This window comes from Eleutherodactylus coqui, chromosome 9 (assembly GCF_035609145.1).
Source record: "Eleutherodactylus coqui strain aEleCoq1 chromosome 9, aEleCoq1.hap1, whole genome shotgun sequence".
Lineage (NCBI taxonomy): Eukaryota > Metazoa > Chordata > Amphibia > Anura > Eleutherodactylidae > Eleutherodactylus > Eleutherodactylus coqui.
In genome coordinates this window covers 43,020,765-43,048,525 of record NC_089845.1, presented here as the reverse complement: position 1 = coordinate 43,048,525, position 27,761 = coordinate 43,020,765, and the positions used below count along the sequence as shown (strand labels likewise).

At 44.6% G+C, this 27,761-nt stretch overlaps 1 protein-coding gene across 2 annotated transcripts; it reads left to right on the top strand.

Moving 5' to 3' along the window:
• The first annotated feature begins 1,756 nt into the window (after nt 1-1,756).
• Nucleotides 1,757-27,535, top strand: LY86 (lymphocyte antigen 86). Of its 2 annotated transcripts, XM_066578935.1 has the most exons (5): nt 1,757-1,954; nt 17,483-17,569; nt 21,218-21,346; nt 23,856-23,908; nt 27,131-27,535. In XM_066578935.1, exons 1-5 carry the CDS (start codon nt 1,834-1,836, stop codon nt 27,221-27,223), a joined length of 483 nt encoding a protein of 160 aa, XP_066435032.1. In that variant the 5' UTR covers nt 1,757-1,833; the 3' UTR covers nt 27,224-27,535. The 2 variants fall into 2 exon arrangements, with proteins under 2 accessions (XP_066435032.1, XP_066435033.1); XM_066578936.1 differs by lacking the exon at nt 17,483-17,569.
• Nucleotides 27,536-27,761: the final 226 nt, after the last annotated feature.

Below are 27,761 nucleotides of genomic sequence, written 5' to 3'. Positions count from 1 at the left end.
GTGAAAAACTTCTTATAACTTCTGTATGGCTCATAATTAATGCACAATGTACATTACAAAGTGCATTAATATGGCCATACAGAAGTGTATAGACCCACTTGCTTTCGCGGGACAACCCCTTTAAAGGAGATGTCTCGAGGAAGCAGTTAAATTTTTTTTTTGCCCAGTCCCCCCCATTAAGTACACATTACTAAGCCCCCCTGTAAATGACATTTCTAGCCGGTTCGTACTTACCGTTCCAGCGTTTCAGCAACTTATAAAGTTTTCTCAAGATGGCCGCCGGCTCTTTCCCCGTCGCTCGCTGCAGCCCGACGTGCGCGCTCCCGAGACGCCGCCAGCTGTGTCTCCATGGCAACCGGACGCCCCGCAGCCGCCGACCAGACGCCCCGCAGCCGCCGACCAGACGCCCACCGCCAGGCAGCAGGTAAGGCGCTAGCCCCCGGCTCCCCAGCGCTAGACCCTCAGCCCAGGTGAAGGCCCCGGAGCCCAGCGCTAGGTTCCGGAGCCCAGCGCTAGTTCCCCCGGCCTAGCGGCAGCCCCCCCCGGCCTAGCGGCAGCCCCCCCCCGGCCTAGCGGCAGCCCCCCCCCGGCGCAGCGGCAGCCCCCCCATCGCAGCGACAGCCCCCCCGGCCTAGCGCTAGTTCCCCCATCGCAGCGACAGCCCCCCCCCCCCCCCGGCGCAGCGCTAGTTCCCCCGGCGCAGCGCTAGTTCCCCCCCGACCCATCACTTACCTGGGACGCTTCTCGGGGCTGCTGGGCTGGGCTGGGCTTCTCCGCTGGGCAGCTCCAGTTTCTGCACCTTCCTCTAACAGAGGAAGGTGCAGAATGGCCGCTGCAGCGCGCTCCCGAGCAGTGACAGCTCGTCTGCGCATGCGCAGACGAGCTGTAGCGGGGAGCACACTGAAGCGGCTCGTGCTGAATAGAGAAGACCGGACTGCGCAAGCGCGTCTAAAAAAGCAAGCTGCCAGCGAATTTAGACGGAACCATGGAGACGAGGACGCTAGCAACGGAGCAGGTAAGTGGAATAACTTCTGTATGGCTCATATTTAATGCACAATGTACATTACAAAGTGCATTAATATGGCCATACGGAAGTGTATAACCCCACTTGGTTTCGCGAGACCACCCCTTTAAGGCACAAAATAGGATGGTCACTAAGGGGTTAAAGGCAAGCTTTCCCCTCCATCTCCCTACAGATCTTGGGGGAGTGTGCTATAGTAACTATAGGGGATGTGGCTGCACCCGGGCCCAGGAGCCTTAGGGGGCCCATAAGGCCTCTCTTCTCCATATAGGGAGCCCAGTACTATGAATAAAGCATTATAGTTGGAGGCCCTGTTACAGGTTTTGCATTGGGGCCCAGAAGCTTCAAGTTACGCCTCTGCGTTAAGGGGTTAAAATAAGTTGGGGGGCCCCAAGATAAACTTTAGCTACGCCCCTGCTTCTAATGGTTACTGAGCAGAACAAATGGAGATGCACGGAAATATCTGGCAGAAGTAACCTAGAACGTGAGCAGCATATTGTGAAAGTCACTTGAAAAGTTTGCAATTTGTTTATTTGTTTGCTTTCATTTCAACTTTTGCTCTGTATCCATTACTTAGATTGATACATTGTATACTTCCTTAAAAATGTATGTAAAAGCAGATTTAATGTGAAAGTACTCATCTGGGAAGTGAAACAAGACTGTTTTGGGGAACTAAAATTGCGTTTGCTTTCAGCATTTTACTAATATCCACCGCCTAAACATATTAGGATGGAATATGTAGAAATGAGTCAGATTCTAAGTGCAGGCTAAGATTGACTCGCTGCTTAGAAGAAAGACAAGATACTTGCAGAATGAAGAATCCTGCCATCTTTCTCACTATTTCATGGCTGCTGTGGCCAGGAGAAATGAAAGAGTGGCCCACACACACCATCTGCAAGACAAAGGACTTTGAAGCCTATTATAAAAGTTGTGGTGAGTTCACTGAAAACCTATTCCTTGTTTGCTAAAGATCACTGCCTCGTCCTGACTGCTTTAATAACTTCCATGTCATGCTGAGGATAACGTATAACACAAGCAGTACCTGCTTTTACCAAGGGCATACAATGACGGAGCGCTGCCTGCCAGCTCAGCAGGAACTAGATATTTTTCATTAGAACTACAACCTGTATAGGAGGTGAAGCCGTCGCAGCGCAGAGCCGTGTAATTCAATGTGACACAAGCCTCTCTTCTACATTCTATAGGCAGCAAAATACGTAACAATATCAAAGTCCTGTTAAAACATGGCTTCTGCATAGGTTTTATTAATGCAACTGTATATTGAATAGGACATACTTTACAGCATTTTTAACCCCTTAAGGACGCGGCCCCTTTTTTTTTTCCTTTTTGGTTTTTGCTCTCCACTTTAAAAAAATCCTAACTCTTATTTATGCATCAACGTCGCTGTATGAGGGCTTGTTTTTTGCAGGACGAGTTGTATTTTTCAATGGTACAACTTAATGTACTGAAAAGGTTTTAAAGAATTTTAAGTGGGGTAAAATGGCAAAAGTTTTTTTTTTTAATCAAATTGTATTGCCTTTTATTATTTTTAATAATTAATAAAACTTTTTTAAACTGATATTTTTACATTTTTTTTTAGTCCCCCTAGGGAACAAGAATGTGCGATGGTTTGATCATTCCTGCAGAATAATGTAATACCATAGTATTACATTATACACCAATCTATGAAGCCACACCACAGGCATGGCTTTCAGAAGGTCCCCGGCTGCCATGGCAACCGAATATCTCCCTGTGATCTCATCACGAAGAGCTGTTTGGGAATTGACAGCAGCCTTTTAATGGTTAACGGCTGTGATCAGCGTGAGTGCTGATCGTAGCTTTGCAGGCAGATGTCAGCTGTAAGAAACAGCCGGCACCCGCATTGTATGAGTAGGACTCCCCTGATCCCCCTTCATACAAACCTTGAACCTACATGATTAGAGATGAGCGAGCATACTCGGTTCAGGTGTTTTTGCACTCAATCACAGCTTTTTCCGAGTAACTGACTACTCGGACGTAAAGATTCGGGGGGCCCCGGGGGTGAGTGGGGGTTGCAAAGGGGAGTGAGGGGGCGAGAGAGAGCTCCCCCCTGTTCCCCACTGCTACCCCCCGCTCCACCACGCCGCCCCCCGAATCTTGTCTTCCGAGTAGTCAGTTACTTGGAAAAAGTGGTGCTCGAGTGCAAAAACACCCGAACCGAGTATGCTTGCTCATCTCTATACATGATGTAACTGTATGTCATGGAACATTGTTTAAGGGGGTCTCCAAGTGCATTGGTGCCCACAGTTGAAACTGCAAAATATTCCACCACCCATTTAACTTACTGTTCAAGAATTTGCAGAGAATTAGTAACCCTGGTTAATACCTATGACACTTGCTGGTGTGGGATGGTACAGAGGTGAATGGAGGTGGTCTAGGTAGCAAATGCACTTGCAATCTAACACTATTATACCGAGTTATTACAAATGATCTTCCCGATGTGAACGCCTCATAACTCCCGTTTAATGGCACTCATGTAGTGGCCCAGAGCTACAGGCCACTTCAGAATGTCTTTCATGTTTGTCATGTGCATTTGTATTGTCAGCAATTTCTGTATGCATGAAGTGTACGTGGTGCACCTCTGCAGCGCTGAAGGTGTTAACTGTCTGGTATGTGAGATGTCTGGAAATGTATGGTTTTGATAGTTGTGAGTTTGTGGTCACCTGACCATACTTTATATTAATGTTTACAGAATGTGAGTCTAAGCCAGAGTGTGCAGTCTAAGTCTGGAGTCTAGTGAGTTTAGTCCCATCTGTCAGGCAGTCTGCAGAGAGCCAAGACACTTGGAATATCTGTTGATGTGTCTTTGAAGCATTGTGGAAGTGAGAATGGAAAAAGCCGAAAGGTATCACCCGTCTCCCTTGGAGATGTTTGATCTCAGGAGACCTCAGAATAACTACAAGCCGCTGTGAGAAAGAGGAGATCGCCATGCAGCACTGAAAGGCGTCTGAAAGAGTGAGTGTTGACAGGTTGAGAGTCCGGAGAGGAAAGAAGTGTGTTGTTTTTCAGGAGCAGAGCTGCACAGATAACTAGGACTGTGGGCCCAATATTCATCCTGTGTTCTGCCTCCCTGTCTCACCACCAATTCTGCCTAAACCTGTGCTGTGCTTTGGCTTATGTCCTGTTGAACCATCTAGTGTTGGCTTTCCCAGTAAAACAACATTGCCAAACGTTCACGGATTTGTTTTCAATTTTACTCTGTGTGTGTATACTATCATTTCATTATTCAGCTTCACCGCAGAGAAAGGAACAGTGGCGTCACCCGTGACAATCCAAAGGAAGAACTAAGGTAACTTAGTTCACGGTTATTCACTACTTTAATAGCCTGCCCGTGGCCCTGTTGGACGTGTCCATAACTAACCTCCGGGTGGGAGACAGTAGCGCCACCGTGACAAGGCCTTCCAGTCGTCCCCGCTGTCTCCTAGGTGAAGGCCCGCTCCCGGGACGCTGCACTAAGATACAGAAATTAGATATCAATGGAAACAGAAACTCAAGAATTTTAACTCAGCGAAACAGTCTAACAGTAAGAAGGTCCTTCTTGCCCATAGCAGCCACCCACAGCACGGCGTTCATTTCTCAAGCTGCTGAGGTAACATGAATGCTGCACAGTAATTGGCTGTTATGGGCAACAAGGATGGTCTTACTGTTAGACAGTTTTGCTAAATAAGGCTAAAAAAGTTGTATTCTGCCGAAGTCATCGCAAGGGGGATATGAGACTGAATGATTGCCAACGAAGACAGGAGAGCGTTTTGTGTCCTTGATTTTCACATCTACCAGTCTACTAGTGAGCAATGTCTTTTTCTAAAAACCTTTGCTGCAGATTCGCCCAGCGGGCACATAATTCATAAGTGGTCCTCCAATTTTAAAGTAAAAGGTTGCATATGTAAGCGAAAATCATCTGGCCGTCCACCTCTAAGCGTAGAAACAGCGGAGCGCGTCTGTGCAAGTTTTTATATGAAGTCCTCAGAAATCCACCGTCAGAGCAAGCAGAGAATTGGACGTCCCGCCACCGAATGTATGGGAGATTCTGCGCAAACATTTGTGATATTATCCCTACTGATCACAATTATTACAGACCCCGAAACTGGATGACAAAGTGTCAGAATCTGGGAGAAAGAAAGCCCACCTGTCTACATGGAGCGTATGTGCAACCTCCTCAAGGTGAATGCGTTTTGAGCTGTAACCTGCAGGAAAGTTTACCTTCTTTTTCCATGGGAAACAACCACAAGGTGTTCGTGCCTGGACATCCTGCCGATATGGATTCTGCCGCACCTGGAACAGGACATCCAAGCTTTCACTGCCCTCCACCGACCCCCTATTTTTCAAATAAAGTGAGAGGTGATTGTGGTGACAATAGTGAACATCTTCCTTGTTCCCCGGCCATTACACCTTCTGATTTTTTTCCTCTTGGGGAGTGTTCGAGATATAGTCTGCATACCCCCCATTACCACCCACTATGATCTGAGAGTACACAACACAGAAGCCATTGCATCATTCAATGGTGATACTCTACAATGTGTATGGCAGGAACAGGCTCGATGTATGTTGGGTGACAAAGGGGGCCACATTGATCACCCCTGACGTGGAAAAGACTTTTAATGTTGCGCAACAAAACTATTTGAGTTTCTGCTTCGTTGATATCAAATTGATGTATCCGAGTGTCATTAAACGTGAGTTATGAGTGTTTCCCATCGGGAGGATCATTTGTGATAACCCTGTACTATTTCTGTAATAAAATATTGCCTGAAGCCACCACTCGGGAGAGCCAACTGTATAGGGATTAATATAACTCCAACTGAGCTCAATATTAAATCCATATGCAGTGAGCACCCAAGTGGATGCAGAAAGAATTGTATCACTTAACTCGGTTTCTCATAAACTGATTAGAAGGACCCTAAGTGCACCCCTTTTAACACTGATGTCATAATTATTATTTAATATAGCCCATTATGTGCTATGAATAAATGATTAATTGAGTCCGATCACTGGGACCCCCACTGATCACGAGTAATATATACATTGCACTGTAGTTAAAGGGGTTGTCCCGCGCCGAAACGGGTTTTTTTTTTTTTAACCCCCCCCGTTCGGCGCGAGACAACCCCGATGCAGGGGTTAAAAAAACAACCCGCACAGCGCTTACCTGAATCCCGGCGGTCCGGCGTCTTCATACTTACCTGCTGAAGATGGCCGCCGGGATCCTCTGTCTCCGTGGACCGCAGGGCTTCTGTGCGGTCCATTGCCGATTCCAACCTCCTGATTGGCTGGAATCGGCACGTGACGGGGCGGAGCTACATGGAGCCGGCATTCTACACGAGCGGCCCCATAGAAGACTGCAGAAGACCCGGACTGCGCAAGCGCGGGTAATTTGGCCATCGGAGGGCGAAAATTAGTCGGCTCCATGGGAACGAGGACGCCAGCAACGGAGCAGGTAAGTATAAAACTTTTTATAACTTCTGTATGGCTCATAATTAATGCACAATGTACATTACAAAGTGCATTATTATGGCCATACAGAAGTGTATACCCCCACTTGCTGCCGCGGGACAACCCCTTTAATTTGACTGAGCTGCAATACCAGACACCAAAATAAAAATTATTCTACTTACTAGGATTGAATTACTATAATTTACCATAAGGTACCTATCTGGCACAAATTATCCATATGGGCTTCTTTCACACGAGCGCATATTGGCCTGCGTTTTCACGGCCAGACAATATACGCTTCCATCTGCGGCGTAGAAGCTTGTGAAAGGGAGCACAAATCTAACGTTTGTGCGCCCGTTCACATGGCATGGGGCCCGATGGATATGCACCAAGCTCACTATGCCGTCGCCCATTTCCCCTCCCTCCCCATCGCAAGCTCACCTCTCGTCTCCTCCCAGCTTATTCTTTGCAATTGGAGGGGGCAGGGCAGGGGCGGAGCTAAGCTCCAGCCCACCCCGCCTCCCCCCATTGATGACTATGCACAAGGGACGGGGAGAGGGGGGTACCTTAGCTCCACCCCCATTTCGCCCCCTTCCATTGTACAGAATGAGCGGGGAGGAAAAGAGAGGTGAGCCTGTATGGGGCGGGGGGAGCAGAGGGAGGGAGTTTAGCAGCTACGCTGCTAAACTCCCTCTCATCTACGGCCGCTGCTATGGGCTCCCATAGGAGCCCATGCACCGGCAGACGTATTCCGGCCCAAAAGATAGTTCCAGGAGTATCCTTTGGGCCAGACGTAAAAACATGTTCCCCGTGCCATCAAATAATGATGTCATATACTCACTTCTCCTGGCTCCCCACATCTCCCATGCTGGCAGCTCCAGTCTCTGCAGTGATGTCATGTGTACAGGCTGCAGCAGCCTATGTATGGGACATGACAAGCTGCTGCAGCCAATCAGAGACCTCAGCCCTTATGCACTGAAGTCTGTGATTGGCTGCAACAACCTGTGACGTCCCGTACACAGGCAAACTGCAGTCTGTTAGCACAGACTAGGTGCTGAGGACAGAACTGCGTCATGGGAAATGAGGGGAGTCAGGAAAGGTGAGTATTTGACTTTATTATTTTATGGTATGGGGAACATGTTTTTAAGAAAAAAATTATTTCGGACAATCCTTTCAACTCTTTTAAGCCATTCAAAAGCTATTGTTCTCTTATCTTAACATAGCAAAAGCCATTGTATAGCGATTGCAAGGGTAAACGAACTGTGGCACAGAAAGTTATCATAATGCATTAAAAGTCAAGTTAATCTCTGCTACCTTTGTACATGCAAGTGAATTAAAAATCCAGAGACCCTATATCAAGCTTTCTAAATAGTAGGTGATTTGTCCTCTTATGTCTTTATAATCACATAATAAATGAAGATACAGTGTGCAATCACTCATTAGTGCCAGCATAGCAGCAATCAACATTAGAAACAGAGGCGGACATAAACGTTCCAAGGCCTTATAAAAAAAACTCAGAATTACCTTGTTGGGTCAGTTTGAGCTTGACTGTACATTTGGCCTTTGTGATGGGTGTGTCTGCTGTTGGTGTACACTTGTGGGCAATTAGGGAGAGTTTCTAATTCCCTCCTGGTTTGGGTTCTATGCTGGTCAATTTCAGTGCAGTCTCCTTCTGCTGTGGAGTGGGGAATCTCTGATCTGGTTTCCGTGGTTCTTTCAGCGATTGTTCAGGTAAATTCCGAGATTTATCACTGAGATCTATTTTTTGAGGTTTTGGTTTACTCTTATGGTGTTTTTTCCTTTGTCATTTATCAGGGTTAGTGAGTGGCACAGGCATGAGGGTGGATGCGTCCTTATCAGGGCAGGCCATCCATGAGTAGGCAGGGGTTGTCACCCTCTAGTTCCCCTTAGGGAGAGTTTTTTTCTCAGTTTAATTTTTCATCCTACTGCAGGGGGTTCCTGGTCGTGTCGTGTGAACATTGCCAGAGAGTTTATATTTTGGTTTGCAGTTATTGCACGCACGAAGCAGACATACCTCCTCGCCACCAGAGAAAAATGTATCAGATACAGCGGCTCAACTCTAGTACAGCTCTAAGTAAATAATGTAGTCAGATACAAATTCTACACAGTGATAGTGATTACAGTGCAGTTACTTTCAGTGACTACAGGGGGTGTCTCTTGTGATTGGAGTCATCCATTTTCATTTTTCTTCTCTATCTGGGCTCAGACCACCATGAAGATTTCTTCAAGACACAACTCATCTTTGCACACTATTCTGCTCCTGTTGCTACCCAAATGCTACATGCAGCACCCCTTCTACAAAACAATAGCCTCTCAGTACCCCTATAATACTAGTCCCCTCTATGCCCCAAAAATTAATTGTCCTCCTTCTGTTCCCCTTAAAGTTATATTGCCTCCTCTGCATCCTTCAAAGTTATAGTGTTCCCCCTCTGTGCCCCTCAAACTTATAGTGTTCCCCCTTTTTGCTCTCAAAGTTAGTGCCCCCCTATTTGACCCTCAAAGTTATAGTGCCCCTCATTGTTCCTGTGTCTCTCTAATTCACAGTGCAGCCAGACAGTGCATGGCTTCTTGCAGTACATAGCCTGACTCTTCATTAATCTCCAGCATTTTACTGTGTTTAGAGCAGGAGACGAGGGAGGAGTAGAGCTACGTACTGCACAAAACTGCACATAGTCCAGTAGTACTATGGGATAAGAAGGCCTAGTGAGCCATAGGGGAGAAGTTAGGGCCATGCGGCATCATGTCCCCCTGCCTTATGGATCCCATAGTAGCCACGGTCTGTCGCCATTGGCAGTACATCATTGACTAGGCACTAGTTATTACTAATATTGTGCTATGGTATAGAGTACCCCACAATTAAAAATTACACTGCCACCAGTGAAAATGTCAAGAATCATTATAACAAATAGTTAAACAAACTACAGACAAATACAATGCTGATGCTCAAATTAATGTGTCCGAATACACAACTCATTGTTCCTTAGCACGTATGGGCTATAAAATCAGATCATCAGTTTGAGTGTCATTACTGTCTAAGGTCTCATTCACACAGGCGATGCATTTTTCCACCGGCCGCTTCATGGTCAAAAATCGCATCTGTGAACAGTAGCCACGGTCGAGTCCCAAGATTAATTAACGCTTTCTCATCCATTCACGTGGGTGTATCGCGGGGCTTAAATGCTGCAGTGCAGAATTCCGTCGGTCAGCAGAAATCCTCGTACTAACATCTAATGCTTAATAGAGATGAGCGAGCACCAAAATGCTCGGGTGCTCGTTATTCAAGCCAAGCTTTTTGTAATGCTCGAGAGCTCGTTTCAAGTAACGAACCCCATTGAAGTCAATGGAAGACTCGAGCATCTTTCAAGGTGCCCCATAGGGGATGGCGCTCTCTCTCTCTCTCACCTGAAATTTACCCTAGCACGTCGTGGTGCTCGCTCGAGTGATGAGTACTTTTGAGCAGGGGCGTACCTAAGGGCTCAGGGGCCCGGGTGCAAAAGTTCAGCTCGGGGCCCCCCCTTGGGCCTCCACCCTCCACTCCCCCATACCTATACCTAGATTGTGCTGCATACATGATCTGCCCCTTGGCGTAATCTTTCCAAACATGACGCATTTCCTGCACTACATGAAAATTTGTTTGTAGCCCCACAGGCTACTCACACACATCGCTTTTTGCCGCTATTAGCTTGGTGTCCCGAGCACCGTACTAACCGCGGTACAACACTCCCAGAGATTTTAATGAGCTTACCTAAATCTGTGCTGGAACGCGGTATCCCTATCGCTGTGATTTTCGAGAGCTGCTTGTTCTATTTTTGCGTTGTCGTGGTTTTTAACACATCTCATCACCTATCACAATGATGGGGTGCATTAAAAGGTGCTGTCACACGCTGTAACCTGTGTTCGAAAACGCTGCTCGAAATTCTGGTAAAAATGCCACGATTTCAAGCTGCGTTTTCTAAACACGTGTCTATCTATATACTATCTATCTATCCCATATCTATCTATATACTATCTATCTGCTATCTAAATACTATCTCTCAATCTCATATCTATCTATATACTATCTATCTATCCCATATCTATCTATATACTATCTATCTATCCCATATCTATCTATATACTATCTATCTATCCCATATCTATCTATATACTATCTATCTATCTATACCATATCTATCTATATACTATCTATCTATTCGTCCATCTATCTATGTACTATCTATCTATCTATACACTATCTATCTCATATCTATCTATACACTATCTATCTATATCTCTCTATCTATCTATACACTATCTATCTCATATCTATCTATCTACTATCTATCTATACACTCTATCTAATATCTATCTATATACTATCTATCTATCCCATATCTATCTATATACTATCTATCTATTCCATATCTATCTATATACTATCTATCTATCTCATATCTATCTATCTATATACTATCTATGTATCCCATATCTATCTATATACTATCTATCTGCTATCTATATACTATCTATCTATCTATACACTATCTATCTATCTACTATCTATACACTATCTATCTACTATCTATACACTATCTATCTACTATCTATACACTATCTATCTATCCCATATCTATCTATATACTATCTATCTATCTGCTATCTATCTACCATCTATCTATTCATCCATCTATCTATATGCTATCTATCTACTATCTATTAATCTATCTATATACTATCTATCTCATATGAGATAGATAGTATATAGATATATATGGGATAGATAGATAGCATATAGATAGATATCGGATAGATAGATAGATAGTATATAGATAGATATGGGATAGATAGATAGTATATAGATAGATAGTATATAGATAGATATGGGACAGATATAGACAGATAGTATACAGATAGCAGATAGATAGTATATAGATAGATAGTATATAGATATGGGATGGATAGATAGTAGATAGATAGCAGATAGATAGTATATAGATATGGGATAGATAGATAGTAGATAGATAGCAGATAGATAGATAGTATATAGATATGGGATAGATAGATAGTAGATAGATAGCAGATAGATAGTATATAGATATGGGATAGATAGATAGTAGATAGATAGCAGATAGATAGATAGTATATAGATATGGGATAGATAGTATATAGATAGCAGATAGATGGTATATAGATAGATAGTAGATAGATAGCAGATAGATAGTATATAGATAGATAGTAGATAGATAGTATATAGCTAGCAGATAGATAGATAGTGTATATATATATATATATGTATAGACAGACAGATAGATAGATAGATAGATAGATAGATAAAGGAGGGAGACAGACACACACATATATACACTTACCCCAGGGCCCCGTCCACTTCTCCTCCATGTGACAGTAGCAGGAGAGGCAAACTCAGAAGCTTCCCATTCAGCAGGAAGCAGGGGGCAGCACATGATCACTGTGCCCTGCCGCCCCATGTGACTTCTTCCCTCCTCCCCTGCCGCCCCATGTGACTTCTTCCCTCCTCCCCTGCCATCCCATGTGATTTCCCTTCTCCTCCCCTGCCGGCCCATGTGAGTTCCTCCCTCCTCCTCCCTGCTCTGCTGAGCCTTCCTCTCACGCTGGCCGTTTCGGCTGCCACATGATGAGAATTTTGCTGCAGTCAGAACGGCCAGCCATTAATGCACTAAATGTGCATGTTGGTATTGCGGAGGGCGGCCTCGGGGCCCCCTGAGTGCAGGGGCCGGTTCGCCATGGCGACCCCAGCACCCCCTGACGCTACGCCTATGCTTTCGAGTATGCTAATGCTCAATCGAGCATCAAGCTTGGACGAGCATGCTCGCTCATCTCTAATGCTTAACTAGCGGCAGCTGTCCTCTATTCCAAGCGCCAGACGCAGGTAAACTCCCTCCTTTTCTTTCAGCTCCCATAGGAGTCTATGGGAACATCCAGTGTTTTTCCAGTGTAAAAATGGAAATGGTTGTTAGTTAGTCTTTTTAATTATGTGATTTTTTCACGGACCCAAAAATCACCCATGTGATCACGGACCCGATGACCCTGGAGGTCCCTTCCAACTCTACCCTTTTATGATTCGATGAACATGTCAGCACCTCCATCTAATCGGAGGCAACTGCAAGAAGCTTTCTGTCCCCATGGGCCTGTAGAATAATTTCAACATTTAGAGCAATCTGTGATCAAATGAATTGTAGAATAGGTTGGTGTTATATAAGGAACAGAGGAAATATCTGTAAAGTAATAAGAGGTTTTTATATTCTACATTATTGCTATTTGCCGTCTTAAGTTTCTCTTTTTTTTTGTAAAAGAATGACAAAAGTCTATTCTTTGGACACATTCCATACTTAGCAGGACTTCAATATCAAAGGTGACAAGAGATATAAATAAGAATGTTTAAAGACCTTCATTCTTCTCCCAGGGGAGCATTTCATGAGTCGAAGTTTAATGTAATTGAAAGCTTAAAAGTTTAGTTGCAATGACATTTCAGGGTGAAGCTCTACTGGTACGTGATGCAGTTCTGACTGTGACCTCTGTATTTATTCAGTTGTATAGAAATGGGGAAGTTACTGCGAGTTAACCCAATGCAATAGGAAATAATCTAAACAGTTTGTATCAGTGGCAAAATGGGATTCAATAGGTGAAGATACCAGTGTAAACTCCTACTACTGTGTCCAGCGGTGTGCATATAAAAGAATGAGGTGCCATAGTAACAATCAAAATCACCGTGACTGTTTTTCCCCCACAACAGAATGGCTTGAAGTTTATTAAGTTACCATGTGCTACATTGTTAGCATGTCTGAGGGTGGGGAATTGGTCCAAGGGTCATCGATGAACCTTGGGCCGATTCCCTACCCTCTGACTTGCTAAAGGCCCATTTAGACACAACGATTATTGCTCAAAATTTGCTCAAAAGCCATCTTTTGAGCGATAATCGTTGTGAGTAACTGCACTTACATTTGCTGAAGGCCAACGATGAGCCTTATTAGGGATTCACAGCGTGATACAGCTGATACTATTGTTTCAGCTGTATCCTGCTCCCTGATCACAGGCTGGGTATGAAGAACAGAGTGGTCCAGCTCTGTTCTCCATACCCCACTCGGAGCGCTCGGCTGTATAGCAGCCAGGCGCTCCGAGCAGGGAAACCCCGCTTGTCTTCTGCATCCTCCGCTTGGAGTACTCGGCTTTATAACAGCCAGGCACTCCAAGCAGGATACAGCTGGATGCAGAGGACTGTCACTGCAGGCGGAGTGGGATACTGCCGCAATAGCTCTGAGAACAATGCAGCTGATTGTATATGCAAACAGCTGCTTTGTTCTCTGCTCTTTCAGCTGGAGAACTGCCAGTGGCATAGCAGCTGAAAGAATGCTATCAGCACTGCCCACTGAGATATCAGCGTGCGATGCTGATAAGGCTCATTGTTGATTTCTAGCTGGCTAGAAAGGAGCGATGAACGAATAGTGCACAAACAGTGAACGATGGCCGCTCGTTTAGATGCAACAATTATCGCTCAAAAGACGGCTTTTGAGCAAATGTTGAGCGATAATCGTGTCTAAATGTGCCTTTAATGCAGGTAGAGCGGGATACCGCCGCAATAGCTCAGAGAACAAAGCAGCTGTTTTGTATATGCAAATAGGTGCATTGTTCTCTGAGCTTTCAGCTGGTGTCCTGCTGAGAACTGTCAAGCGGGATACCAGCTGAAAGAATACTATCAATGCCACCCGCTAAGAAAATCTGCATGCGGCGCTGATAAGAGTCATCAGTGATTTCTAGCTTGCTTTTGAGTGAATTTTAAGCGATAATGGTTATGTCTAAATGGGCCTTTACATTTAGCTTTTTTAAAAGTTCATCTAATTTACATCTCAATCAGAGGTGATTCTGTGTCCCAATGCAAAATCTGTAACAGGTCTCACAACTATAATGCTTCAGGGAAAGGAATTATTTGTATAGCACCAAGTTATTCCGCAGCGCTTTAAGGTAATTTATCAAAATCAAAAACATTTTACCAACCTTGGAAGGCTAAGTCAACCTTCAGCTGGCTACCTGAACCATGCAAGGATTGAACTCACAACCTTCAGGTCGTGAGCAAGAGCTTAGGATTGCATTCTGCTACCTTAACCCTCTGTGCCACACAAGACTACATTTCTAATACTGGCCTCCTCACATGGAGAAGAAAGATATTATGAGCCATTAAGGCGCCAAGGATACTTAAAGGAGTATCCCTACCTTCAGCATGTATTACATAACATCACAGGATATGCCATAGAAGTCTAAATGCTACAAGGGCACAACTTACCTCTGAAGAGATTGGGCATCTCATGGTCCCTGTTTGCCAATTCACACCAGCCACTTTCAATATAGAGGTCAATGGAGAGTTAGCTGCTGCAGCTCAGTTCTTTCCATAGGCCTCAGAGCAGAAGGTAATGTGCGAGTGCAGTCACCTCTATTGACTTACGCATATGGCACCTGCACTCATCAGGTATGTTTAAGATGGAAATACCACTTTAATTGAAACCTAAAAGAGTTGTGATAACAGTAGAGATGAGCAAGCATACTCGCTAAGGGCAATTACTCCATCGAGCATTACACTTAGCGAGTACCTGCCCGCTCGGGAGAAAAGATTCGGCTGCCGGCGGTGGGTGGGGAGCTGCGGGGGAGAGCGGGGAGGAACGGAGGGGAGATCTCTCTCTTCCCTCCCCCCCCCCCCCCCGTTCCCCCCTGCCACCTGTCACCCGCACCGGCAGCCAGACCTTTTCTTCCGAGCGGGGAGATACTCGCTAAGGACAATGCTCGATCGAGTAATTGCCCTTAGCGAGTATGCTCGCTCATCTCTAGATAACAGGCATCAAATTGATGTCATATTGAAATCCTAAATTTCTCCCTATTTAAAATATTGTGCACCTCTCAGACGAACCAGCTTCACTTGTTAATATAGTGGCCTTCTAATCACACGAAGTGTGGCAGGTATCTGCCTCTTGCTGAAGGATACAACTAGTGTACAAGTATGTAAATTCCCTAATTTTTCTGATTTGATTGTGTCGTAAATATCTATTTTAGGGTGATCATTATGGAGAGATAGATCCCCATAGAAGAATGAATAACATTTGGCCTTTTTGCAGAAGGTCCAGTTTTTCGACATCCCCCACAAAGGCATATCTTGGTTTGGTGGCTGTGTTACCCATGGGTAAACTTCCTCTTTCCTTTCTGGTAATGTTACAGCACCTTGGAGGACTCTGAGCAGGTTGACACCACTTATTAGAAAAGGAAATTAAACCAATCTGAGTTCTTTCTTTGTTCTCCACAGGTCTTGAAGCAACTGTATGGCCTACCCCTGTGGTACTGCATGTACTGTATGCCTTTGCTGCCACCATTGTATATCCTGCTCTTAACCCTACATACAAACACAGTAGGAGAACTATACTTCCAATAAACTGTATAAAAGAGAGACTACATTGTATCTATATTCGCTTTTGTTCCCATATACTGTATAGTCATGGCCTAACGTTTTGAAACTGATGCAAATTTTGGTTTTCACAAAGCTTGTTGCTTCAGTGTTTCAGCTCTTTTAGGGCTCTTCCACATGGCCATAGGCATTCTTACGTGTGGCCACCGGCAGCATAAAAATGCGTCAACGGCGCACAAATCTAACATTTATGCGCCTGTTCAGACGGCACAGGCCGCAGTGCATATATGCCGAGGCCGCAATGTCGCTGCTTACCCTACCCTCCCCATAAATGGCTCACCTGGTCTCTACTTACCTCTGGCTGTTTGCAATGGGAGTGGCCAGAATGGGGGCGGAACCCGCCCCTGCCCCTTGTCAGCAGCCAGCAAAGGGAGGGGGCACAGCAAGGCGGAACTTAGCTATGCCTCTGTCCCTGCCTCCTCCCACTGCAAGCAGCTAGAGGGGAGTAGAGTCACACTGCTAAACTCCCTCCCACCTCTCTTCTACGGACGCTGTCATTGGCTCTCATAAGAGCCCGTGCTGTGGCCGACGTATTCCGGATGAAAAAATAGTTCGAGGACTATCTTTTCGGCCCGGCGTGAAAGTGCCTGGCCCTTTTACGCAGCAGGAATATGGACATGTGATCTGATGCATTGGAATCCAATGCACCAGATCGTAGTGTATATCGGCCGGCCATGAAAACGGCGGCCGATACACACTCGTGGGAAAGAGCCCTTATCCAGATGTTTCTATGGCTACTGAAATACAGCTATAAGCATTTCACAAGTTTTTACACTTTTATTGACAAATATATCAAGTTTAGGCAAGGACTAAGTGTTGACCTTTTTTTTCCCAAGCCTTCTGCAGTTCATCCTGGCATTCTGGATATCAGCTTCTGAGCCAAATCCTGACTGATGACAACCCATTCTTCCCAATCAGTGCTTGGAGTTCATCACAGAATTTTTGATTATCCACCCACTTTTTGAGGATTGACCAAAGCTTCTCAATGGGATTGAGATTTGAGCGATTTCTTGGCCGTAGACCCAAAATTTCAGTGTTTTGTTCACCAAGCCACTCAGCTATCACTTTTGCCTTGTGACATGTTGGAAAAGCATTGTTCATCCCCAAATTGCTCCGAGATGATTGGGAGACGTTGTTCTTGGAGGATATATAGACCCCATTCTTTACCCATGGTGGTGGTCTTCGGTTATGAGTGAGCCCACTCCCTTAGATGAAAACCAACCCCACACATGAAAGGTCTCTGGATGCTGTTGGCATGACACAGGACTCATGGTAGTGCTCACTTATAATCTCCAGACAATCATTCTTCCAGATGTCCCAAACAGTCTGAAGGGGGCTTTAAAAACGTAGGAAAAGCTTCTAATTATACTTCAGTATGCCACAGAAACATCTGACTAAAAGATCTAAAAACACTGAAGCAGCAAATTTTGTGAAAACCAAAATTTGTGTCAGTCTCAAAACTTTTGGAAATCATTGGACTTTTTTTTAATCCAACTATTACACTTCTCTAATTATAGATCCTTTGCAAGATGGGGGCGTCAGCTTTAATCCTTGTACAAGACATCTAAGAGAAACTATGGTAGCTAAAATTGGAATGATTTTAAGTAAGTACATATAGTATATTTCTTCCATAGTTACTGCAAAAGTTTTATTCAAAGTTATGCAGACAGAACCATGTACATGGCATGGTCTTGAGCATAAAGGAGTTTTACAAGGAAATACTATTAATGACTTATCCTCAGGATAGGTCATCAATAGTTAATTGGCTGGGGTCCATCGCTTGGGATTCCTGCCAATCAGCTGATCAGGTGCCCATTGTCAGTGCCATAATACACAGGGGTATGGAGTGGAAGCTATTGCTCCGATCCCTGTGTAGTGGCCGGCATTTGGAACTGCATCCTGGGGACTCATTAAAATCAACGGGAGCCGTGTCTGCGGAATCAAGCGCCGACCACTACACAGTGGTTGGAGCAGCAGCTTCCAACCCATACCCCTGTGTATTGCAGTGATGACAGCAGGAACCCAATCAGCTGATTGGCTGCAAACCCCATCCTGAGGATAGGTCATCAATAGCATTTCCCTGGAAAACCCCTTTAAACCTATGTCACAGTTACTGTATGGTGCATTGTTAATCGAGCTACATGAGCGTATATGGTGCGAAAATAGCCTCTTTAGAAATATTGACATTATGTTGATTTATATGATCTATACTGTCTAACTATATTGTAGCAGTGCAACTAATGAAGTGCTCACTAGGGGACTAATTATACATTTGTCAGGTAGTCTGTGTGGCAGAAAAAGGGTTTTCTCTGTTTTGGTGCACCCTAATTAGGGCAAATTATGAGACACCTGAGAGGGCTCAGTAACAGAAGCCTGAGTCTTTCAAAAATAGCGCCAGCGTAGGAAGAGAAACGGGCAAAGCAAAGGGCAACCGATGCACTTCATGATGAGAATGACTTTTTCAGTGGAGCCGGTAGGGCCCTGATTTTGCGAGAACAGCTAAATGTATTAAGTTGCTTTTATACGGAATGATTATTGTTCAAAAAATTGTTCAAACGATCAAAATTGAATTAAAGCATTCGGTCTAAATATGTGCCAACCGCTGAACAACAAATGATAATCGTTCACTTTTCGCTCATAGTTCATTTCATGCAGGCATAAAAATCATTGTTGGCTTGTTCGCTTATAGTTTGGTTTAAGCAGCGCTCATTTGCTTACATAGGGACTGTACGATTCTGAACGATTTCTTATTTGAACGAGTCAACAATGTATCTGAAAGAGCTGAATGTGATTGGCTGAGGTGCTCAGTCAATCACAGGCAGCTCTTGCCGAATGAATGACGGGCGAGACCTGCCTGTGATTGGCTGAGCACCTCAGCCAATCACATTCGGCTCTTTCAGCAGGCGGGGATTTTAATTCCTCGCCTGCTGATAGATCAGCACCACAGTGCAAGGGACAGCAGGAGAAGACACAGCTGTGCCCCCGGCAGCTGAAGAAAGGTGAGTAATATTTTTTTGGGTTTTGTACAGCACTTTTAGGCCTTAGTCACACGGACGTTTTTTCACGCGATTTGCGGATCGCATGACGGATGCGCATCCGCAAATCGCGTGACCGGTGCGCGCAAGTCGCCCGCAAATCGCCCGAAAATCTGCTCCTAGCCGCGTTTCATTAGAAACGGGCCGGAGCTGTCCAGCGCATTGCATTCAATGGAGACGGCAATAGAGCCCGGGATGAATTGTCAGGAAGGGCTTAAATATATAAGCCCTTCCCTGCAATTCATCCTAAAATGTGTAAAAATAAAAAATATATATATACTCACCTTCTCCCGGCAGCCGGAGCTCCGCGCGGCCGTCCTGCAGTGGGTGTGAAGGGGGTGTGAGTCAGACCTGCCCCCTGATTGGCTCAGCGCTGAGCCAATCAGAAGCATGTCTCACTCACACCCATTCATGAATTCATGAATGGATGTGAGTCAGACCTGCCCCTGATTGGCTCAGCGCTGAGAGGCAGCAGTCACTCACCCATTCATGAATTCATGAATGGGTGTGTGAGTGAAACCTGCCTCTGATTGGTCAGGGCTGTGACCAATCAGAGGCAGATCATTCAGCAGGCGGGGATTTTAAAGCCCCGCCGGCTGAATATTGCCGAGAAGCAGTTCAGGAGAACTGACAGCGGCCGCGGCTGGACTCCGGCTGCAGCGGAAAGGTGAGTATACAATTTTTTTTTATTTTAACACATTTTAGCATGAATTGCAGGGAAGGGCTTATATATTTAAGGGCTTATATATTTAAGCCCTTCCCGACAATTCACCCCGCGCACACCGGCAGCCCATTGCTTTCAATGGAGCGGCTGTATTGCCGGCTCCATTGAATTCAATGGGCAAACATCGTTCTTCTCTGTCACAGCTGGTACAGCTGTGGCAGAGAAGAATGATTTGTCTTCTATATGTTCTCAATGGGGTCGGCGCTGCTGCCGCCGGCCCCATTGAGCGCATATAGAGAAGAGAACAGGAATCGCAGATCGCAGATAGGTGCGATCTGCGATTTCTGTTCTATAATTTATCGGACGAGCGCATAAAAAGCGCTCATGTGTCCGATACCATTGCAAAGCAATGGTTTTATAAAATCACCGGACGCATGCGCATGTGCAAATTGCGGCTAAAAACGCCCGTCTGACTAAGGCCTTACTGGATTTTCAGGGAAGGGCTTATATTTTAAGAATTGAAGAATTCCCCTGCTGCATCTGTCACAGATGTGGCAGATGTAGCAGCAGGGAATTCTTTTTACTAGCGGGGATGAAGGAAACATCTGCCGCATGCGGCAGATGTGTTCTTCATCCTCGCAGGGGACACAGCAGCGGACAGGTACGTTTATTTATTTATTTTTTTACACTAAAATTTTTGTTTTTCAAGGAAGGGCTTATATGTAAAGCTCTTCCCTGAAAAACAATGCAGGGAGCCAGCAGACCATTGTTTTCAATGGAGCCGCCTGCAGCAGCTGCGGCTCCATTAAAAAACAATACATGCATTCACTATGGTGCACGCATGTCCTATCTTTGCAGGCACACGCCTGTAAAGCACGGACATGTGCACACACCACAGTGAATACATTGGGGCTAATAGACGTGTGTTTTTGTGCGTGCGTATGCACACACAAAGTACACGCCCCTCTGAAGCCACCCTTAGGCCTGTGCTACATGAGCATATGCGTATTTGTGCACGAATGACCATAGCGTTTTTGCAGAATGACCGATGCATTTTTGCGCACACATCGGTTGTATTTTACTGTACTTTTTGCATCCGCAAGGCATGTTCATTTGCGTGCAGCAAACAAAGACCGAGCAATAGAAATGGCTCATTAGTCTAAGGAGTTTCACGTTTTCTTCCAGCAGAATCATGCAGTGTATCACGCATCTCTTGGTGTATTGCGTGCGCATTTGGGCACCTGCCATTGACTTCTATGGGGACTTTTGGTACAGAAAAATAGAGAATACTGGGTTTTTCTGTGTGACTGAAATGCACGGGAAAAATACGCGCATGCGAAAGACCCCATTGAAACCCATGGGTTCTATTATCTGCATATTGCGCGCATATGTCCGTGTGAATCTGGCCTAACTACCTTGTTTCTCTGTATAAAATGAGCCCATAGCTCCGGGCCCTGTATGGGACAGCCATGTAATGTTAGAGCATAGTATGTGGCTTTAATAAGGTTTAAGGGAAACAAAATTTAAACAAATGTATTTTTTTTCCATTTTAGGACAAGATATCAACGTACTCTACATGAGTTCCAAGGTATTTTACAATGGAGCCTACTTGTTCCATCAGGAGAAACTTTTATGTGAGAAGACAGTCCCACGGTATTCCTTCTGTGGAAAGAAAAAAGGAGGTAATGTATATAATATTACAGGGCCGCCTGTACAGCTCGTGCCGCCCTAGGCGCTGAGCCGGAGTGCGCCTCCATGAAAGGTCCATTTACACTTGCCATTTATCATCACCATTCCCTTGTTTATGAGCAATCATATTGATAATTGGTCGATGGTATTAAAGGTGAGGGTCAACAGTAAAACTAAAAAATACTTATCGGTATCACGATTAATGGATGTAAATGGCGTTCATGACATTTAGGCCGGCTTCACATGGGTGTATTTGCGCACACAATAAGCAGAGAATAAAACCCATTGATTTCATTGGGTTTGTTTACATTTCCATATTTTACGTACACATTTCGGTCGCGCAAAAAAAAACAAAAAAAACATTCTTCTACATATTTGTGCCCCACAGGTCTCCATAGAAGTCGATTGTGGTCTACACAAATGCCCACGCAATACGCCGGGATATGCGCAAAACATTGCATAATTGTGCAGGAAAAAGAACATATCTAAAAATCATTAAGACTAATTAGCTATTTCCATCAGTGCGGTATTGTTTACCGCACACAAATGAATATACCTTGAGGGCACAAAAAGTACAGTAAAATATGCAGATGCGTGCACAAAAAAGCATCGTTCATTCTACAAATACGCAGCGCTCAGGTGTGTGCAAATACTCATATGCCCATGCGAATCTATTCTGAGGGATTATGCACACGACCGTATTTATGCTGGTATTTTGCGCAAAAAAGAACCTCAGGACTCATTCACATGAGAGTGGAAATCGCGCAAAAGTTAGCCATGCAAAACACTCGCAACTAACTGCGCAAAAAATAGCATGAACGGACGATTTCCCGATATCAAGTCCCGAGCTTAATTAGCGGTGAAATTGCCCATTCACACGATTGGGAGCTGTGTGTCGCTGAAAGGGAGAGAGAGATGAAGGAAAGCCCCACGGGTCTTTCCTTCATTGCTGGGGACTCGCGTGGATGGAGGGTTTCCCTAGCAGCTGAGCTGGAGGATTACTCCTGTAGCGGGGAGATGGAGAGCGAGATGAAGGGAGTCCCCAGGGAACCCCATTTTCATCTCCCCAGCAATGCGGAGAGAAGTAATTCCCCTGCAGGGGAAAACAAGGGAATCCCCATAGCGGGTAGAGAGAGGAGGTGGGACGCATGCAAAAAAAGGGTCCTATTCTCTATGCAGACAAATTCTGCATGCACATATATGCCCATGTGAAGGAGCTCTTAGGGTTCTTTCACATGAGCATTCTTTTGATGTGATGTAGGTGCGCTAAAAAAATAACGCCTATTAGAACCAATGGTTTCCTATGGAAACATGTAGATGGAGAAAATTTAGCTGCATCCAAAAAGCACTCCGCTTAAAAAAAAGGACCTCTGTGGCTGAAATTCAGCAGCTCCAAATCCCTGCTGCGTGAAAAGAAAAGACCTGACCTATCTTTGGTGTGCTGGGTGCAGGAGTCTCCTTAGACTCCTATGGGGAACTATTCAAGACGGTTGGCAAAGGAAGAACGAGGGATTAACTGTAGTAGGGAGAGAAGGGTTACCCTACGGGAGGTAATTACACTGACTGTCACTATGCCTTTAGCGGCACAGACATTAATGGGTAGTTTGTGGGCTAAAAGGCATAATGACAGTCAGTGTAATTTCCTTCTGCCGGGAAACCCTTCTCTCCTCACTACAGGAAATTCCGCACAGGGTGACGAGAGAGAGAGAGAGAGGGGCTAGAGGGGACTCCCTAAGGGAATCTCCTATAGCGGAGGAGAGAGGGGGCAGGAATAGAGGTGGTTCTCCGAGGGTTTCCCAATAGCAAGGATTAAAAAAAGAGGACAGGATAAGCCTCTACCCCCGCCCTCTCTCTCTCTGCTATGGGGGATTCCCTCTGGGAGTCCCCTCTAGCCCGGGTACTAACAGGAGCTAACAGCAGAATATTTAAAGCTTTCTGTTCAGGACTTTGGGGCTGCTGCCGCGATCTCTCTTTCACTTGCTCTCTCATCCCCAAACTCCCGAACAGTAGAGCTGTGAATGGGTGATTTTGGTGCTAATTAAGCTTGGGACTTGTGCGCATAAAAATCATCCATTCACGCATTTTTAAGCGCAGTTAGCCACCTTTTTTATGCGCTGAATTCGGGCACGTATAGGACCCTTGTGTGAAAGAGCCCTTGAAGCCATATCCTGCGTTATCCTACGTTACAGAGAAATTTGACATTTGGGTTTTCTTGTGGTGGGCATTTTATTTCAAATTGAAAACAGAAAGTGCAGCTACATTAATTGCCCATTTTCCTACTAAATAACCCAAATTCTGAACAATAAAATATTCTTCATCATTAGCGAAAAATAATCCTACATACTAAAACGTTTGAACAGTTAATGCATGAGATTACATTGCTCTGCTTCTTAGGGTCTAGTGAAAAGAATTCTAATGCTTCATGATGTTTGCTTAATGATGATTAATTGGCATAAATGAGCTGCATACATTAGCTGAATTATCTCTTAACCTTCCTTCTAGAATTTGTATTGTATAATCATCCTGTAAAATTTGGACTCCCATCTCTACCCAAAGTAAGTTTTTTCTTCCGTTATGTATGCAATGATTAAATTAAAATGATTACTGGTTAAAGTAAAACAGACCCCAAATGCTTTTAGGGCCAATATTTTATATTCATTCATTTCTTAATATACATTTTAAGGTGTTGGAACTCCATTAGTTCACAGATAAACAAATCCACTATGTAAATAACATTCTGGTAGTCTGAAACAACCACTAGAGGGAGCTAGGAAGCATATTGCATACAGTTTTTTTTAGTTCTATGTATTAAAAACAATATCTACACTAAACTAAGCCCAATTCTATCAGTCGGCAGAAATCCTTGTAATGACTTCTAATGCTTAAATAGAGCCAGCTGTCTTCTTTTCCGAGTGCCAGACGCAGGTAAACTCACTCCCCCTCCCTTTTTTTTCATCTCCCATAGAAGTCTATGGGAACCTCCAGCAAATTTCATCAAAAGATAGGTGAAGACCTATCTTTTGGCGCAGCGTGAAAAATCGGTAATCGAAAATTGTCGGCGATTGGAAATTTTGACACTGCGATTTTTTTTTCACGCGCTCAAAAATCACCCATGTGAATGAATGCATTGGAATCCAAAGCTTCACATATAGTCTAAGAAACTCAGAAAAGGTTTTCACAAAGTAGACTATTACTAAAATTGCTGCTTTATTAGATTCAATTAAAAGCACACACATATGTGCACAAGATGGACCCTAGAAGGCAACCTTAATTGGGGTAGACCGGGGGGGGGGGGTGAATCAAAGGGGCAGTAGACAATGACAAACTTAATACACACTCAGACATAAACACATAAAGTCAATGACTAGAGGACCAGTAAGTTGAGTGCACTTTAGTGGCTCCCTTAGCGGGATTTGGTGTCATGTTGTAAGGACTGTGGATGTGAGACCACTGTGTCAACCTACTAGGTAGGTGAAGATCCAATCCAGCATGGTTGACATCCAATCCCAGCATGGGAGGTAAGATACCAGATGAACAGCCCGGTATACGGATGAAAACTAGGGAACGTATCTTGCCCTGAACTGATAACCAGGAGAGGGAAACCCCTGCCTATAAGCAGAGCACTTGTCCCGATAAGGGCTCCCACACACTTGCGATTCCGTTTTTTGTTAACGCGATTGTCAATAGGACTTTCTAATGTTAAAAACGTAATGCACCAAAAACGCAGTTGCGTGCGTTGCATTTTTACAATAGAAAGTCCCATTGACAATCGCGTTAACAAAAAAACGCAATCGCAAGTGTGTGGGAGCCCTAAGGATGACCCCACGGTCTTCCTCTAGGAGCTGACTTAACTTGGCAGGCCAGAACACCTATAGGACAAAGATAGAACAACAATGGGGAGTACAGAAACAAAGAAGGAATGAGCTGACAAGGATAAACAGAGAAGTGGACAACGGGAATAACAGACCACAGACTACATGAACGAAGAACACAGAACACAAGCAGAATGCAAGGTAGCAAAGTAACTGCCAAAGCAGCGGCTGGACATGAAATGAAGGGAACAAACTCTCAACAACACTGCAGCAAGGTCTGAAAGGCCCACAGCAGCTATATAGGACGGTGATTAGAAAAGGAGCATCAGCTGAACAAGAGACCAGATGCTATTAATCCTAGGAGTGCTGGAAGGGAGTGAATATAAGCTCAGGGAACAGAGAAGGGGACAACTCTCATATTTGCCAGACACAGAAGCAGAAAATTGTGTCTGAGCAGTGCACCTAACATGTGTTTTGATAGAAAACGAGTCCTTTTAGCCCCGTCTGACTTCCAGTAGGTACCGATTCCTGTAATGTCTAGACCCGTAGAGATAGTGTCTTACCCTAAATAGTAGGTAGACGCATGGTCTAGATTTTATACGGTGGATCCCACAATTTGAGCGAAACACACTAGGCAGTTACCAACTCATACCTAGACCCGTAAAGGTGGTGTCTTTCCCTAAAGTATAAGTAGACGCAGGGTCTAGGTTTAATACGGTGGCTCAAATAATTTACGATAAACACACTGAGAGGTTATTAACCCGACGCGTTTCACCGTTGATTTAGCGGATCTTCAGGAGGGTGACCAGGTATAGAGTGTTGTATAACCCAAAGCAAAAAAAGAAAGGATAAAGACAGAACAAACCGGTAATTTAAAGCCTGAGTTAAGGCGTAGCAATCACCAATGATCCTGCAGGATTTATTGACTTGTAGATAACAATGCATGCAGGAGATTGTGGCGAATGTGTTGAGTATTTACTATGGGTGGATGCCCATAGGTGCAAAGTCTGTCCTGGAGAATAATATTCTGCTAATTCATTGTGAAGCAAAACTTCAGGTTTGTAATTCAATAAATTGATAAGGCCAAACGTGTGACCATTAGATGCTGTATGGATAATGGGTTAAATTACTGGTCCCAGCGGGTGTATGTCTGACTATGAGATTATTGCTCAGGGGAAACGGTAATATTCAGGAACCCTGTCAGTAGTATCCTAAGATCAGGATTACTACTGAGACCTGGGTATCCGTGTAGGACTATTGTTCAGGGAATTCCCATGGATAAAAGTGAAGTCCCAAAGAGCCCCAATATTCTCGAGCACCATGACTCAGCCAATCACTGTGGTGCTCGTTTAACCAATCACAGCCATTTATTGAATGGCTGTGATTGGTTCATTGAGCGCTGGCTCTTATTGGTTTTCAAGCACCGCAGCTCAGCCAATCAGAACAATCGATTGATGGAGGTGTGGTTTACAAACCCCGTCACCAGCAGGCGATGTTCTGCTGGTGCTGAGAACTACAAGCAAGCCTGCCCGGAACTGCGGACAGCAGCGGGAGGGAGGGACCCAGACGGTGCCTACTAGGTAAGTGTTGCTTTTTTTTTTCACGCATTGTAGCTAGGACTTATTTTCGAGATAGGGCTTATATTTCAATTAGCCATCACCCCTGAAAATCAGGGTAGTACTTATTATAGAGGTAGGTCTTACTTTTGGAGAAGCACTGTATTTCAGGTTTTACCATTCCTTAAAAAACTGCATCAAAGACCGTCCAAAAACTGGATAAAAGCAGGAATGTGTAAATTCAGCTGAACTGAATATCATAATTAATTATTTTAAAAGTCCCCTGAGATCCAGGCTGGGGATATAAGTGTTAGAGCTCATAGCTTTACATCCATCCACAAGTTTAATCGCAGCACAACGGAACAGCACTGTTATTTTAGCTCATTTTGTCTTCTCTTGTGTTTTGCAGGGAGAATACTTCATAACAATGGAGCTTCTGAATGAACATAACTATAAAGTTGTTTGTGCCAACTTCACTCTTTACAGTAAACCTGCAGTTTAGTTATAGTGATTTCCATCAGTTATAGCAGTAAAATCTACATTAAAATGTCTCTTCCATTGCATGCCGTTATTTTAAGGCCCTTTTACACGGGCCAACAGTCTTTTGGACAACTGCACAAGCGCTGCTGTCACCGTTGCACAGCCTCTTAAATCACGGCACGGGTGTGCCCACGCTGATGTTTTAAATGGTCCCCGTCAGCACAGAAAGTACAGTAAAAAGCGCTGATGGGCACGCGAAAGCACAACCTTCAAAGCACAAAACGTTGTGCTATCGCAAGCGTTTCTTCGCTTACGCTAGTCTGAATGCGCCCTTAGAAATGGATCCATCATAGCTGTTATGGATCCATTAACCTTTAATCCCTTTCTGCCCCATGACGTAAGGGTGCATCATGGGAGCGGGGTACTTCCCGCAAAATGACGTACCCTTAGGCCTCATGTCTACTAGCTAAATGGAATTGCGGATTCCGCAGCGGATTTTGCCCATAGGGAATCATTGCCATGCGTGGGTCCATTAAATTGACTTTTACACCCGCGGATGG